Source organism: Protomyctophum bolini (genome assembly GCF_963924005.1).
Source record: "Protomyctophum bolini genome assembly, chromosome: 12".
In the NCBI taxonomy this organism is placed as follows: Eukaryota; Metazoa; Chordata; class Actinopteri; order Myctophiformes; family Myctophidae; genus Protomyctophum; species Protomyctophum bolini.
This window is the reverse complement of record NC_137873.1, coordinates 17,519,909-17,538,080: the sequence shown is the minus strand read 5'-3', so window position 1 is coordinate 17,538,080 and position 18,172 is coordinate 17,519,909. Positions and strand designations below refer to the sequence as shown.

The 18,172-nt window shown below is 41.7% G+C and overlaps 1 protein-coding gene across 1 annotated transcript; it reads left to right on the top strand.

The window, feature by feature from the left end:
- Positions 1–2,999: 2,999 nt before the first annotated feature.
- mfn1a (mitofusin 1a) lies at positions 3,000–16,032 on the top strand (the record flags this gene model as incomplete). Its single annotated transcript, XM_080778924.1, has 17 exons — positions 3,000–3,114; positions 3,595–3,730; positions 5,616–5,778; positions 6,114–6,238; positions 6,495–6,603; positions 6,947–7,054; positions 7,662–7,815; positions 8,307–8,374; positions 8,944–9,065; positions 9,846–9,972; positions 10,641–10,745; positions 12,128–12,230; positions 13,389–13,609; positions 13,992–14,081; positions 14,740–14,936; positions 15,591–15,725; positions 15,963–16,032. The coding sequence occupies 17 exons, from the start codon at positions 3,000–3,002 to the stop codon at positions 16,030–16,032; spliced, it is 2,148 nt and encodes a 715-aa protein (XP_080635050.1).
- Positions 16,033–18,172: the final 2,140 nt, after the last annotated feature.

Below are 18,172 nucleotides of genomic sequence, written 5' to 3'. Positions count from 1 at the left end.
CTCTCTCTCTCTCTCTCTCTCTTCTCTCTCTCTCTCTGTCTATCTGTCTCTCCATCTCATGCTGTCATTCTGTCTATCCACACTTCACTTTAATGTCTCCCAACAGTCTATCTTCTTATCTCTCTTCCTCTATGCTTCTGTCTGCCCACCCTTTACTCAAGTTTTGTTGTCTCCCATTTATTTCTCTCTCTCTCTCTCTCTCTCTCTCTCTCTCTCTCTCTCTGTGTGTTTCTCCTCAGGGTCCTAACACCTGCAGGTTCCTGCAGTCAAACTGAGGTGATCTGTTCACGCACGCACGCATGCATGCACGCAGGCGCACACATACACACACATGCACGCGCACACACACACACACACACACACACACACACACACACACACACACCGTGGAGATAAGACAGGGGGGTTGTGCGTCATTGTGTGTGAGTGACATGCTGATGACAGTGACATGTCTGATGAAATGTGCGTGGATGTTAAGTGTGTCTTTAATGATGAAACAGAGCGTGTGAGTTGGGTGAGATTCTGTGGTAGTGTCACTGCCCTTTTTCACACTAACCAAGGCTCCGTGGTTATGGCCGTGGTGACTGTGATAGCTCTTATCTGTCATATTCAGTGCATGCTGGACAGTAACTGTGTGCAGTGTGCATGGGACAAAAGCAGTGGTGGAAAAAGTATTCACATTTCTTGCTTAAGTAAAAGTATCAAGTAATGTACTTTGTTTCAAGTAAAAGCTTCAAAAGTTTCAAGTACAAAAGTATTGCAAAATGTATCAAAAGTAAAAGTACTCAAATGTTTAAAAAAATCTACAAGCCCACAATGTGTTGTGATGCAACACATTGTGAGCTTGTAGATCAGATACTTTCAAATGGACGAAATGTATAGGGCTGAAGTGGTTAATGCATGTTTTATAATAATATCAAAATCTACAATGTAACTCGTAACTAAAGTTGTCAAATAATTGTAGTGTAAAAGTACAATATTTGCCTCTGAGATGTAGTGGAGTAGGAGTAAAAGTATTGGGAATTGGAAGTACTCAAGTAAAGTAGAAAATACCTCAAAACTGTACTTAAGTACAGTACTTTATATGTACTTAGTTACTTTCCACCACTGGGGAAAAATACTGCAATACTGCAAAGTAAAAGTCTGGAATTCAAAATGTACTCAAAACTATTGGTATGAAAATGTACTATCAAAAGTATGCCTACCGAAAGTAGAAAGTACCCTACTCATTATGCAGAATGTCCCATTTCAAAATGTTGTCTCAATAGAAGAGCAGGGAGACAAATACAACCACCCCAATTGTAAAGGTGATATTGTATTAACATACTTATAGTCTACCATACAGACCATACCATACAGACCATACCATACATTAACCCATTTATTAGGACAGGAACCCCTTTTAGAGTTTTTACTTTTCAAGATGGGAACCTCCTTTTTTATTTATTTAATAACCATAACTACTGTACACCTGTGCCTGTCGGACACCGGCCTACTTGGGAATGATGCAATTTGGGAACAATGACAATGGGCCTGACCACTGACCAGAGCCTTTTCTGGTAGCACTACAATGACTACATCGTCTCAACTGACAGGTCTAAACTACTTTGAGTGTTCGTCTTTTGATAGTTTAAAGCTAAAATAAAAACATGTCGCTCTGGCCAACAGTGTCCACCTCCAAGCTGTAATGATGTGGACGACCAATAGCTAAAGCCCACACTCTCAATTTCACTATTCCATCAAGTATGCCTCTAGTTTGCACCCTGCGTCCTAAACACAAATTAATTGCACTGGCTTTGCATAAGGCAAAGTATGTTTTTTTTACAACAAGCTTATTTGTATACAGTAGCGGAGTAGCCTATATGTATAAGCCCTTTAATCCTCAACATTTTCTTAAAATAATAGGCTGGTTTTGTGCTACCTTAAAATAGGCTGGCATATTCTTAAGGTAGGTTGGCTTTGTGTTAATGTGGCTGTTGAAACTCAGGTTCTGAATCCACAACTAACTACACCATGCGATTTCTGGCTTGGGTTGTGTTTTTGGATTGAAGCTGAGCACTGAACATTGTGTTAACACAAACATTGAATGCCATTGACAATGAACACCCCTCACTTCACACAGGTCGGTGTGATTTTTACTATTTAAGAATGCCTTGATGTTTCCCCTTGTTGTGCTTTGGCTGTATACATTCTGCATTTAATGCTTGTCGTCAGGGGTGTCACAGGGTATCTGAAGGGGTGTCGCAGGGTATCTGAAGGCGGGGGGGTTGAGCGTGGGGAGGGGGGAATTTGGCGTTATATTTATTTATTTGTGGGGGGAATGAAATCACCTATCTGTGGGGGTGTCGCGACGTACTCATAATGAATGGTGGTGAGGCGCCTGCTTGTCGTTTTTGAGCGGTGCTGATCGCTCCAAGACAGCACAGCACAGCACATATAGTACAGCACAGCACAGCAAGGTGAAGGAAGCAGGATGTGTACCACTGAACCTGCTACAGATAAGTCTCTGTAAGAGGATCAGAGATGTCCAGACACACACACACACACACACACACACACACACACACACACACACACACACACACACACACACACACACACACACAACTTTCTCTTGTGCACACACCGAGACGCTGATTCTTTGCTATAGAGTGTAATAACAGATTGGTGTGGTGGCATTTAATACTATGTTACAGCTCTGTGTTGCCCCAGCACAGGTCTAGAGGAGAACTTCATGGACATAATGGACGTAATGGACATACAGTAGTATCACTATCACTACAACATCATGGACAGTGTTAGTGCAGAGTGGACCAGTGAATCCATGTGAACTACCTGTGTGCTCCCGCTGTGAAGGTGAGAGCTGCTACAATGAACATTTGCAACATGGAGTATGGTTCTATCTAGAACATTTGTATTTTATTTATTTTTTATTTATTGCTCCATCATTAAAGTTCTGGTCATTCAGTACTCATGTTCTGCTGTTCTAGTGTGTTACTATGGAGCACATGGACGCCTCTCCTCTCAGGCACTTTGTTGTGGCCAAGAGGACCATCACTGGAGTGTTTGACCAGCTACTGGACTACGTTAAAGAGGGCACCACTTTCATTGAGGGTAGGAAAACACACAACCATGTTGCTCCAAAATACACAGACTTATAGGCATGACCCTTGCACATACATTTGACCAATTTATTTTGCTATTATTTCTGAAATATTTGCATTTAATCGTCTTTAATTTGTCATCCACACTGTTAAGGAATCCGAGCAAAGAAATTGCACTGGCTCTGCCAATGTTGCTACCAGCTGCATTTATGCATGTGACAATAAACAGCTTGAACCACTCTCTGTAAAACACTTCACAAAACAGGAGAAACACTATTTAAACACAATTTCATTACTCAGACCTTGTCCAATATATTTGTCAATACCGGTTCAGCTAACAAAATGAGCTAGGTTGAATAAGATCATGCACAATATATTCAGCACGAATGGACTTACTTTTCAAAACTGATGCCCCCGAAATTTGCAATCCACATGGGAGATGCATATTGGTTATTTGGTATGAATGAAGTGGATGGTGTTGTTGTTTCAGAGACGTGGGGTACTTCTGACCTGGGAGAGGTGGTTCTGGAGGAGCAGAGGCTGGAGATGCAGTCTTGCTCCACCAAACTGGCAACCATTCGGGAGGTGCTGGCTCGCAGGCACATGAAGGTGGCCTTCTTTGGCAGGTGAGAGACAGACAGACAGACAGACAGACAAGTATTCTAAATCCTAACAGCTCAAACGTTTTCATTTCAATGACCCCCAAAATATATACATTTGGCCGCGGACACCCATCTCAAAAATGTTGTTCCAGGGACCCCCCCCCCCCAGAAGCAAAGATTTGAGTTAAAAAATGTATATAAAAACATAAAACATATATATTTATTCAAAGATTTGCACACATTTTCACGATTTGCAAGTTACAAGCTCATATAGTGGCACGAAATGACGCTCTATGATCTCGTATATCTGCTATTTTATTTTATTTTATGATCAGTACTTTATTTTAGATTTTTTACAAACACATAAAACAGAGAACTTAAAATACAAACACAAACAACATCAGAGTACTATTCATGGACAGGCAAGATAGATAAGATAAACAAATAGAAAGAAGGGAAAAAAAGGGAAAAATCAAATAAAAATGGTTTACATTATTTACACGACCAAACGCAGCATCATCAACCGTATCATAATGTGTAATACAATAAAGAATCAAGAGGGCATTGCCTGACCATGGATCACACCAAGGGACCTGCAACATGACTGAGGAACACGTCCCACTTCAGATCATATTTATCTAACTGATTATTCATTTTAAAGGATAACCTCTCCAAAGCAGCCACAATACCGAGCTGAGTAAACCATACATGTGCTGGAGGTAAAACCTCAGACTTCCATTCCTTAACAATGATTTTCCTACCCACCATTAATGCTGTTTGAATCCAGTCAGCTAGAGGTGCAGGGAGGTGTTTTAGTGGCGATGGATCACCCAGAATAAAGAGAGCCGGTGTATAAGGAATATCCTGGTTTGTGATTTGCATTATGTTCTCATGAATAGCACACCATAGCGTCTGTACCCTAGGGCACTCCCACAATACATGAATAAGTGTACCGAGGTCCTCCTCACACCTCCAGCAAACCGGACTATCTCTGAGCTTAGCCTTGAACAATCTTCTCAGAGTCCAGTAGACTCTATTCATTATTTTAAATTGAACTAATCTGGTTCTAAGTTCACGGGACATCTTCTTTGAGTTCCGTAGAATCATCTTCCATTCACCGTCAGTAAAGGATTGATTTAAATCAACCTCCCAAACACTCTTTACACTTGAGGGCTGGCCTTGGTGTGCTATCATTATTGAATAATATGTTGACGCCTCATGCCCAGTTCCAAATATTGCTAACACCGTTTTTAAGGTCAAACTCTGTCGGCATATTGGGGTGAGCTCTTACATTTGTCAATAGTAAATGCCGAATTTGAAGATATTTCCAGAAGTTTTTACGTGGAAGACCATATTGATCAGCAAGTTCTGTGAAAATGTATCTCCCTCATATAAATCTTTCAGAGCCAGAATACCTCTTTCTGCTATTTTTTAATAGCCAAAGTAAAATAATGGTTAAAGTAGGCCAGTTAAAATCTAAATCTAAAATGACACACATAAACCTAACATCCTAGTCCTGTGTTGCCAGGCGATCAGAGCTCTCTCCGCCTGCTGATACATCTCCACTAACAAATCTACGTTCCTGATACCATCCCATTATAAAGGAATTTGGTCTACTGGTTTTGCATCAATGCAATTTATTTTGTAATCAGATTTTTTTTGGAAGTGGTTAATGTATGTTTTGTAATAACCCAAATAGTAACTAGTAACTATAAGGTTTAAAAGAATTGCAGTGGCATAAAAGTACAATATTTGCCTATAAGACGTAGTGGAGTAGAAGTAAAACCTCAACATTGTACTTAAGTACAGTACTTGATTATGTACCTTAGTTACTTTACAAGCACTATAATGAGACTAATATAACATCCCAGTGGGTGACAGAGGTCTTTGCGTCATTGTGTGTCTCCAGGACCAGTAATGGTAAGAGCACAGTGATCAACGCCATGCTGAGGGACAGGGTCCTGCCCAGCGGCATGGGACACACCACCAACTGCTTCCTGCGGGTGGAGGGGACGGACGGAGACGAGGCCTACATCACCACGGAGACGTCCGGCGAGAGGAGAAGTGTCCATGTAGGAACCACTTAATGATGCTAGCAGTACATTAATATACTGTATATACATCACATTGGTTGACACATTGGTTGCCAGATATACAAGCTCGGAGGACTTGTAGATCTGCTATTTTTGAATAAATCACACCCGTGTGAAGTGAGGGGCGCTCTTATCATCATACATCATCTCATTCCGGCTGGTCCTTGCTTAATGTAAGTCGCTCATGGATTAGGAGCGTCTGCTAAATCTAAATTGTAAAATTCTCCTCTCCTCTCCTCTCCTCTCCTCTCCTCTCCTCTCCTCTCCTCTCCTCTCCTCTCCTCTCCCCTCCCCTCTCTTCTCTTCTCCTTCAGACAGTGAACGAGTTAGCCCATGCGCTCCACATGGATCCCAGTGTGCACTCGGGCAGTCTGGTCAGTGTGTTCTGGCCCAAAGCTTGCTGTGCTCTGCTTAGAGACGACCTAGTACTGGTGGACAGGTCAGCAACAACACATATAGAATAGAATATTGTCGTTGTCGAGCAGAGACATCATATTTCCATATTTCAACGTATATGTTTTTTTTAAATGAATAGGCCTATCCTACTTTGCTGTAGCCTACAAATCAACATCAGTTAGTGCCTATAAATAACTACTGTACAATGGGTCCATTTGAAACAGGTTATTTTTCCCATTCCCTGAAAGGTTTTGGACATTTGTGATATAATTATTTGACCTTTTAACTATATCTACCAGTCCAGGAACGGATGTGAACATGGAGCTGGACAGCTGGATTGATCAGTTCTGTCTGGATGCTGATGTGTTCGTGCTGGTGGGAAACGCTGAGTCAACGCTCATGAACACAGTTAGGAGAACCTCTTATTCACCATTCATTTATTTACACTATAAAGCATTCACTCATTAAATTATACTGTAAAATATATATGTAAATAATAAATATAGATCAATATTTTATGAGCACATGCCATAGAGTAGAAAAAAGGATCCCACACAAGATCACACTTCATGGGGTATTTTAGCAACATTTTATTGAATAACTGTTCAGAATCCATTTAACATGAACAATAGTCTGTCATTACATTCAGCAATTTCACCAGTTTGATAATGTGTAGTGCTGTGTGAGTGTTAAACGAGTATCCAATCCAATCCAATCCAATCCTTTCATATTGCTAATTCTCCCTCAACAGGAGAAGCTGTTCTTCCACAAGGTCAGCGAGAGGATCTCTAAACCAAACATCTTCATCCTCCAGAACAGATGGGATGCGTCTATAACTGAGCCAGAGTCCATAGAAGCTGTAAGATATGAGTTAGCATACTGTACAAACATCTAACCACTGTCTCAAAACCAATCCACTGATTCCTATTTCCTGAGGATTTTACTTTTTGAGCGGTGCACACCGCTCCAATGACTGGCCTCAGGTCTCCACCTGGTGAGTCGGGTGACATACCTTAAAGTGCCGCTGTTGAGCTTCACACTGTGCACTATAACCATTACAATCGTACAGTACAGAACTGTACATTACAGAGGACAGCACAGGAGTACATTACTCCGAGTACAGTACAGGACTTACCCCAATCCAACTCTTGATGCTGAGTGCCAAGCAGGGAGGCATTGGGTCCCATTTTTCAGAGTCTTTGGTATGATCCGGCCGGGGATTGAACACCGACCTCCTAGTCTCAGGATGGACACTCAAACCACAAGGTCACTGAGCTGGTCAATGCATGCGCATACCTACTATAAAGTATTCAATCAATCAAACCAACAGTAGAAGACTGTAACACTGAGAAGTATCTGTGTCCAGTTATCCACTAGACAAATGTTCTTGATAAAGGTGGTGAATAGAGCGATATCCCTCCTACTGTAAATGTCTGTCTGTTTGTGTTTATGGGTGATCCACACAGGTAAGGATGCAACACATAGAGCGCTGTGTCAGCTTCCTGGCCGAGGAGCTGAAGGTGGTGAGTCTGGAAGAGGCTCCGGGAAGGATCTTCTTCGTATCGGCCAAGGAGGTGCTGTTCTTCAGGATGCAGCGGGCCCAGGGCATGCCTGAGACAGGTGACTGCGGGTCAGAGACCTTTGGGGATAGTTTAACCACCTATATACTTTGTTGACTGGGGTTCCCCAGGGCCCTATACTAGGTCAGCTACTTTTTTCCCTGTACACCTCAAGTCTCTTCACTGAAAATAGCCGATTTACGATTGTGTCAAAATTGTCGCCCGGCAATTAGGGACCATGTGGTTGGTTTCAAGCCCTGGATCTCGTGTACTGCTGGTTTTGTATTCTACCTATATTGACCAGACATCCTTATGTGATTTTAGGAAACTTGTTCAGACTGAAAATCTGTAGGGTTGAGAACCACTAACTCAACCCTGCTATGGACTTGCTGAAGCGTCTATTACATTCTTACCGTAGCTGTGTTAGCATGTTATTACTGAGTATCGCTGAGTAGTGAGTACACACACTTCACCATGAGCTCTGTGTGTGTGTGGCCTGGATGGAATCACCAGCACTCCTCTCATTCTGCACTGTGTGCTTTCCTACTGCAGGTGAAGCGCTGGCAGAGGGCTTCCATGAAAGACTGAGAGAGTTCCACAGCTTTGAGAGGACATTTGAGGTAGAGAGACATTCAAGTTTGTTGACAGCTATCCAGTCAAATGCGGTCTTAACCCTAGAACACTAAACTTAACTTTTGTCAAACCATCACTAAACACGGGTAACACGGGTATATTTTACCCAATGTAATATATTCCATAAAACATATTTCTCATCCAAATATATTGAAGTACAGCAATACATGGCAACTTGAGTTACTCTCCTTATTTCTCCAATATTTCATCATGACTTTTCGCAAAAAACTAAAACAAAAAATAGGTATCATGAGATATTCATTAAAAGAAATGGGGCATAGCCTGGCCCAGCCAGCGTGCTTTCTGGTCTAGAGGGGTGGCCCGGGTGGGCGTGCATGGAACAAGTGCTGGAGAATATTGGTTCAGACATCGGCAACATTATGAAAATTACAAAAATGTAATTGTCCAGGTGAAAATCACCCGTGTGTAGGAGTGTTCCAGGGTGAAGTTGCCCACCGTAGATCAGTAAGTATCAGAGTAGGTGTTCCTTTGTTATTCTTTTCTAAAATGTCAGATTTCAGCAGTGTCCTTTCTAAGTGAGCATTTGGCCTCTCAGGAGTTCATCTCCCAGTCGGCGGTGAAGACAAAGTTTGAGCAGCACACGGTCAGAGCCTGGGAGATCACAGAGGCCATCAAAGATGTCATGGACGCTATCAACATCTCCTCAGCAGACAGGAAGTAAGGGTCTGAGCAAGTATTCCTTCGGTAAATATCTCTACAAGGACAAGTGGTGGACACTGACACTAACATGAGTATCTGTTCTTTACTTGAGCCTTTTTTTGTTTTTTGTTTTTGGAAGCGTATGACTTCACTTCACTCCACTACATTTCAAAGACAAAGAGTGTACTTTTGACCACAACCCAAACTAAAATACAAAATGTCAATACAGCAAATTAAATGGAAATGTACTGTATATTTAGTGCTTTTGAATGCTTAAGACTTTTTTTGTACTAACACTTTAAGTAAGTTGTTTTATTTTATTTATTTATTTTTTAAAGCAGGTACACCAGTACTGCGCAATTGACTGAGCAACGTTAACATTGTACTGTATGTAATATTTTACCATTTGACTGTGCTGTTGTGTTCTCAACCCTGTTGCGGTGTTGATTTTATCGACTCAAACAAGTGTTGTGAGCTTGTAGATCGGCTATTTTCAGCATGCAACCAAGCTTAAAATCAGCCATTACGACGCCATCAAGGCCTGCCAAAATTCATTGTTTTCGACAAAATCAACTGTAGATTTTAGTCAACTAAAATCTTAATTAGTCGACAAAACTAGAGACTAACACTAAAACATTTCAGAATACTAAAATATGACTGCAACTGAATTAAATTCTATTCAAAAGACTATGACTGAACTGAATCAAAATCTGCTGTGAAAATCAACATTGCTCTGTTGTTCTATAGTATACCAACATGTTGAGGAGGAGAACTAAAGCAGACCTCCACCCCTTGTAGGATCTACTGCCTGGAGGAGAGAGAGGAGCAGAGAGACCGCCTGGACTTTGTCCGAGGTCAGATCAACCGTCTGACCAACAGCGTCAAGCTCCAGATGAAGACTCTGGCAGACGGCGTGGTCACCAAGGTACACAGCAGCTCCTCAAGGCTTCAAATAGCAGATCTACAAACAGCACCTCGTCAAGTCAAGTCAAATTTGAATGGTTATAGCCCAATATCACAAATCATGTCCCAAAGGGCTGTGCATAAAAAACAAAGCAATAAAAAAAAAGCCAATGCCATGTATTATAATATGCATACATGTATATACTGTACACACGGACAAATCACACACATAGAAGAAGGTTCTGCCACAGGGATATACGTCGGATGGTGCAAGGTTGTAATATTTTGTAGGTTGACCCATTAAGACCTGAGGCCATTCTACAAATGTTTTCTAAATCCTGACAGTTTTTTGCTAAAAGTATACTTATATTATATATCAGTTGGTCTCAAATGTTCTCATGTCAAGAACCCCCAACATGATATGTATTTGGCCACCGACCCCCCCATCTCAAAATATTTTGTTCCAGCGACCCCCAGAAGAAAAGATTTGTGTTACAAATGTTCGCTTATAAAATAAATAAATAATAATAGCAAATCTAGAAGCTCATAGCACGGCACAAAGTGACGCGTGTATTGCTATTTTTGAATATCCAAAGTATAAAATAATGGTTAAAGTGTTTAAAATCTAAAATGGCCTTTAATTGGTGAAAAGTCAAACGTATTGTTGTGTTAATGTTGCTTCTGTGTCAGGTGGCTGCTGCCCTCGCAGACCAGATCAGAACTCTGCCTGTGATAGTCGAGGAGTTCCGAGCTGACTTCAACCCAACACAGGACACTCTGACCCTCTACAAGCATGTAAGAACTGAAACAAACACGACATCCCTAGTTCTCAACCTTTTCAGGCCGCCATGCACCGCCCAAAGTAATCATAATGTGAACTTAGGGCCTAAATGGAAACAATGGTGCTATGCCTTTTGGACAGTGTTTGACTGTACTCTGTTGCAATTTTTACATTTCTGTCTAATAAACTATTGAATCAATCAAAACTGGGGACCCCCACCCTGACAGGCACTTGGAATTGTAGGGATTTCATTAAAAAAAACATTTGAATCACTTGAAACCTATACATCGGCAAATTGAAAATAGCAAATGTACAAGCAAATGTACTGTAAATTACAAATGTAATGTATAATAAAATATAATAAAATATTTTCAGATGGGTGTTCAGTGGTGTTTAACACGGTAACAAGATGACTCGCCCCGTTTCTGTTTTCCTCCCAGAATTTTCCCCAGTGAGGGGTGGGAGAGGCTGGACAGCAGACGGCTGGACTTTGAATTTCTCTAACTATAAACTTTCATGACAGCAGAACAGCCTAAGTACAAATATAATTTATGAAAAGCTACTACATTGAAGTCTGTTCACAGAAGTTGTTGTAGGCTATGTGGGGATTACGAGGTACCATTTGAGTGTGCAAAACCTTACATATACTAAATAATACTAAATTGTTTATAGGGTCAATATAAGTAAAATAGCCTTTCTACAGGAGTATCTTTTTATATTTTTCCAAAAAGAATACAAACAGCCAATAGCATATTACAAAGTTATTCCCCTCACTGGTGACAATTCCGGCAGGAAAAACGGGCAAGCACCGGGGCGAGTCATCCGGTATTCTTTAACACCACCCACAGTGTACGATTTGCGCCCGGCTTAGACAAACTTTCTTTGATGCAGCCAATAAAATGAATGTGGGATTGTGGGTGTCCTTGAACTTGACCTTGACGTGAAGTGTGAGAACCAGTGCTGTATTTACATTTTAACACTGACCTCACCACAGTTTACTAGGTGAGTTCAGGTCAGTGCAGTAATCTGTACAGGGAAGCATGCAGCCAGCCACACTCCAACACTTAACATCTGACTTACTCCTTAACCTCACTTTCCACTATCTGTTCTACTACTGTGTGTGTGTGTGTGTGTGTGTGTGTGTGTGTGTGTGTGTGTGTGTGTGTGTGTGTGTGTGTGTGTGTGTGTGTGTGTGTGTGTGTGTGTGTGTATTCAAAACAGGATTGGAATTAAAGCAGCTTAATGTTCTGCTATAGCGTCTCTCTTAGAAAAATGTAGGTCAAGTGTCGGCTCTATGTGTGTGTGCGTGTGTGTGCGACGTGCGTCAGTGTGTGTGTTTATCAGCTGCACATCAATGCTCTATTTAAACGTATCCTCTGTCCTGCCTTGGCTCCAGATAATGGTGTCCCATGTGGAGGAGATGATGACAGGTTCCTTGGCTGTCCGATGTTCTCCATCCACCCTCAGAGACATCAAAACCACACAGAACAACATGACAGGTAGCTCTCTATTCATTATACAGTACATACAGTAAGCACGTGCGTACACATACAGTACATGTATACGTAAATACTGTACATCGGTTACACTGAGCCAAGAGGCTATATACCTATTCATCCAGTAGAGGGCAGCTGTAACCCGTTCTGTGTACTGTAACTTATCTCACACACACACACACACACACACACACACACACACACACACACACACACACACACACACACACACACACACACAGACACACATACAGACAGACACACACACACACACACACACACACACACACACACACACACACACACACACAGACACAGACACAGACATACAGACAGACAGACACACACACACACACACACACACACACACACACACACACATACAGACACACAGACACACATACAGACAGACACACACACACACAGACACACATACAGACAGACACACACACACACACACACACACACACACACAGACACACATACAGACAGACACACACACACACACACACACACACACACACACACACACACACACACACACACACACACACACACAGACACACATACAGACAGACAGACACACATACAGACAGACACACACACACACACACACACACACACACACCTCTCTTGACACAATGGGAAATACATCATGCACAAAAACGAATTTCACCCACTTTTTACTTAATAAAGTTGATTCTTGATTCTTAGATAGATGGTATCTTCTCACTGGAAACGGAAACGCACACACACTTACTACTAGTACCTACTGCTAGTTTTCTTATTACCTTCCATTTGGAGAAGGGAGAACCAGGACTGATAAGATCATCAGTACACACGTCACATTCAGTCCCTGTAGGGGGGTAGAAATGAGGATGATTAACAATGGTCCTCTATTACCCTTTATCGGAGGGAAACAGATTATCATACACTTTTATTGGTATCCTGAATACTTACAAATGGCAGTAAAGCAGTCCACACATGTGCTATACGCTCACGCACGAGTCGGAGGTCTTGTTCAGGGGAACAAGACGTTTTGATAAAATGTAATAAAAGAAAAAGTTATTGCATCGTGGCTACGAGCTGTGCGACCTCTTTTCTTTGAAACAAAATGTAAACTTTGAAAATAAAAGTAAACTTGTGCTTTGTCTTGGCCAGAAAGCGTGCGTCCTCTGTTGTCCCTGGCGGTTCAGGAGCAGTTCAGTCTCCCCATCAGCAGCTTTGAGCTGACCTATGACCTGGACCTGGCCACCCTGTGTGCAGACTTCCAGGAGAGCATCGAGTTCCAGTTCTCTCTGGGCTGGACCGCTCTGGTGACACGCTTCCTTGGACCCAACAATGCCAAACGGGCTCTGAACACCCTGGACCCTAGGATTCAGGTTCGACTCGGATGTCATTTTAAGGTTTTCTGAGAAATGTAGTTCATGTTGAGATATTTCTGCTGGATGAATGATGTAAACACATTGATCTGGGCTTACATGCTAATCAGTAATAATGGTCTTCATGGCTTAAGTTCAAATTGACAGACCCGAACCCTAATGGAACTGTTGAATTGTTTACGATATCCAATTATTTCTGACATTGAACCAAACTATAGTGAAAATCGCAGATCTGTTATTTTCACTACTTCTTAAACATTTGTTTTGTAATTTATTGAATATCTTTGAGGGGGTGAACTATCCCTTTAATTAGGCATGATTTTAATTTGAATTCCATGCTGTCCATCTTGTCCATGTTGATACTCTCCATGTCTCTTCCCAGGAAGGTACAACCTTCAAAGAGGAGCTGCTGCTCTCCATGGTCTCACTCACCTCCAGAGCCACCATGACAGTGTTGGTCATTGGAGGAGTGGTATGTACTATAACAGTGGTTCTCAAACTTTATTCACACCTGTAAATAACCTTCTCATCCAAGGCACCCCCTGCAGTTACAATAGAACCTTACATTTATGTCATATCACGGTACGTAAATATGTAAATCTTTTCCGCTGAAAACCTGATAGAATAGTAGTTTTCAACATTACAACAGATTGAAAATAACTTCACCCACTTTAACCACTTTAACCCCAGCATCCCTATTTTGGGGGGAACAGAGCTTGTAGATCGTCTCTTTTTGCAGAGGTTTGGTGGTCTGTCTTACTACGTAATTTCAGGGTGAGGATCCCTAGTTCAAATATGATGATTTTGGAGGGTCACGGCCTGAAAATGTTATGAGGTGGCAGTAGCTCAGAGGGTAGAGTGGCCGGATGGGATCCCAGTTCGATCCCGGGCTCCCCCAGAGTTAGTGTCGAAGTGTCCTTGAGCAAGGTGTTGAACCCTAATTGCTCCCGATGTGCAGGTTGGTGCCTTGCATGGTTTCCTCTGCCATCGGTGTATGAATGTGTGTGTGTGAATGGGTGAATGTATGCTATCTGAAGCGATAAAAGTGCTATATAAATACACCATTTACCATTGTATATAAATGCACCATTTATCAGAACAACCACTGTTCTACTGTCCTTGTGATCCAGGTGTGGAGGTCAATGGGATGGAGGCTCATCGCCCTCTCTGTGTCACTGTACGGACTGGTCTACCTGTATGAGAAAGTCACCTGGACCAACGCCTCCAGGGAGAGAGCCCTCAAGCAGCAGTTTGCCGAGCACGCCACGCACAGACTCAAAACCATCATACCTCGCACCAGCAACGGCTGTGGCCAGCAGGTCCTCAAGTGAGCATATATACCTCCACCCCCCCCCCCCCACACACACACACACAAACACAAACACACACTTAGAATAGCACTGAAGGCCTGCAGGACCACTGGCGTAGCGGTCCGGGCACCTAGGCCTGACACGTTGCAGGTTCGAGTCCCGATCCTGACGGGCAATGGCTGTGTGTCACTCTGCCATCTCTCTCTCCCCATTCCCTGTCAGCCTACTGTCCTATCAATAATAAAGGCATAAAAGCCCAGAAAGAAAGAAAGAAAGAAAGAAAAGAAAAGCACTGGAGTATTAGAACGAATCATCATGACATCACCACAATCCAAAATGAAGAACATAGAACACTTTATTGAGTATTAGAAATATATGATGTTGTTCCAAATATCCACATCTAGGTTGACAAACTAGACATAGCAAATGTTCTGGCCACTTTAGTTTATGCTGTTACTATAAACGTCCATAGACATTATAAATAACTGCTTTGTTTAATACATTCTGATCTGGTTCTCAATTGTTTTTTATTTTTTATTTTGTTTTAGCTCTGGACCACTTGCACAGGGTTTCTCAAAATGGGTGCCGTGGCACCTTAAGGCTATATGCCAGGGTGCATTGATGCAAGTTCAGGGGTGCCTGGAGAGTAATTTATGTCCCTTTTGTCCCAGGGAGCTAGCATCCACCTTCAATCGTCTGTGTCAGAGAGTGGACCTGAACGAAGCGGAGCTGGAGGGTCAGATCAGACAGCTGAGCTTCAGGATCCAGAGACTGGAGAGAATCCAGCGGCGCTCCAAAGCCCTCCGGTAGGTACCGCCGGCCTGATGGGCAGTGTTGACAGGTTTTGCAAGAGAAACAAGCAACCATGGTCTATGAAAACCATGCTACAACCTACAGTATGAAATAGCTTGCACATTGTAGAAACTACAGTATATAACAGATAGATAGATAGATAGATAGATAGATAGATAGATAGATAGATAGATAGATAGATAGATAGATAGATAGATATGAGATTCAAATCTTTCCTGTATCTTCAACAGAAACAGAGCCACTGACCTTGAAGGTCAACTAGGGGCATTCTCAGAGCAGTATCTCCAAGACCACCACTGAATACAAGCCCTGACAGCACCATATATGGAAACGTGGAAACCTACAGCAGTGCTTATGGAGCATCCATCAGCATCAGCTGTCCGTCTTGCCTTGATTTAAAATAAAACAGCAGGAGTGGCAAAGTAATTTTACACTTCCAGTTTAAACAGTTAAGAACTCTTAGCTTACAATTTCATTTATTAGTATAGGCCAAGTGGATTATAGATCAATATTAGCTGTATTAGCTCATTTAGCTGGGTACCCCCTGGAACCGACTTTTACAACCACTGTAATTTAATTCTACCTGCTGAGGTAGAATTATCGGTTGTCACAGAACTTGCACATTTGACCTGGTATGAAACATATTTTCTCTGCAGAGATCACACAAGTCCTAATGGATGTCTTTCTGTCCAATTAAACCTTTCTATAAATACCAGAGACACCCAAAAAGCCCTTTGAAATCAGAAACTTTAAGCTGCTGTTTGTGACTGTCAATTATTAGTGGCAATAAGAGTCAGTCTATTACAATGTGTCACATCAGTAAGGATGAAACCAGAAAAAAGAACTAAGACTTGTTTACATCAGGGTCCTCCATTTTCAATTAATCAAGACATACAAAAACATCTATGCAAAATAGAAATCAAATTCATCAAGTACACTGTTAGAAACAGGAAAACTGTAGGGAAACAGTATAGAAAAATAGAGGGGGGGGACTGCAGTTTTGAATTGCAGCCACCGTAAGTGCTCTTTGAGAGTGGTTTTGAAGGAGTGTAGGGATTCACATTTCTTAATGGCTGTTGGTAGGACGTTCCACATTTTAGTGGCATAGGAGCAAAATTAATTTAACCCCTTGTTTGAGCCGTATATGGGTTGCACTTGGTTTGTTGTGGTGTTGTGATCGTGGACTTTGTTGACATTAAGAAAGTATTTTTGACAGGTACATGGGTAGTGGTGTAGCGAATCTTGTAAGCCAGGCCCATTGCAAGTTGCTGTACTCTGTCGTCAAAGTTCAAAGTGCTGCGTTTACAAAAGACATATGTTGGCAACTGCTACAGTACATCATGATTGAGTAGTTATCATTTTGAGATGTTTATGCTACTTCAAGATACAGCTAAAATGTTTTTTTTTGCAGCCAAATGATGCAATAATAAAAATAGCAAATACCGGTACATTAATAAATAAGATGAAATGGAAGGGGTGAAAGCAATGTCATTGAAATTACTCTTGCACCCATAATTGTTTTCCCTTTTGGAAAGCTTATTATCAGCACTCTCATTCCCTGCCAACCCCAGCACCCAATGTGGATTTGCCACCTTGTGGCGAAAAGAGGGATATGTCTGTTCCTAAAATATTAATTCCCTGCTCATTCCAAGAAAAGTGCTCTTACACTTAAACATACATGATAAACAGAAATGTGACCATATGTCACACATGGATCGAAATCTGTTTAAATCGCAACCAACCCCAAACGTTAAACCTTTTTAGACCTGTAGGCCTACACCTCTGTATCATCTTAGTTGTTGCTGTATAGCAATTATTAAAAATGAAAAAAATTCAATCAAGTTTTTCAGAAAATGTTTTCAGAATCGTCAGTGCGTCACCAAGGCTGAATGTGAAACAAACTGCTTTGTGTTCCTCTGCCTTTCTATAAACCCGCCTTATCTCTGTCTGAGTGGAAGGGAGTCATTAGATAACTGAGGACCTGACGCAATGACGCATGAACACAGAACACACACCATGCAGCAGGGAGTTTGGGTTACTCATAACTCATAGCTGTTCTGGCAAAGAACTGTTTTATCTGTTCAAGGTTTTAAGGAGAACTACTGCGGGAACTTTGTGTGGGAGTTAAAGCTTAGCAACAGAGAGCTATGTCTTTGAAAAAAAATACTTGGAATATAGCAAAATAGCAATTACTGGTCTCGCACGGGCACGCGCGCGCACACACACACACACACACACACACACACACACACACACACACACACACACACACACACACACACACACACACACACACACAAATGCAGCCAATTCAGAAAACCGGATTTTGACAAATTACAATAACAATATTCTCCATAGACAAATTAACATGTGATTCAAGTCAGTGACAGGTTATAAACAACACTACTGAAGTCAAATAAATCACTTGTTTTATTTACTT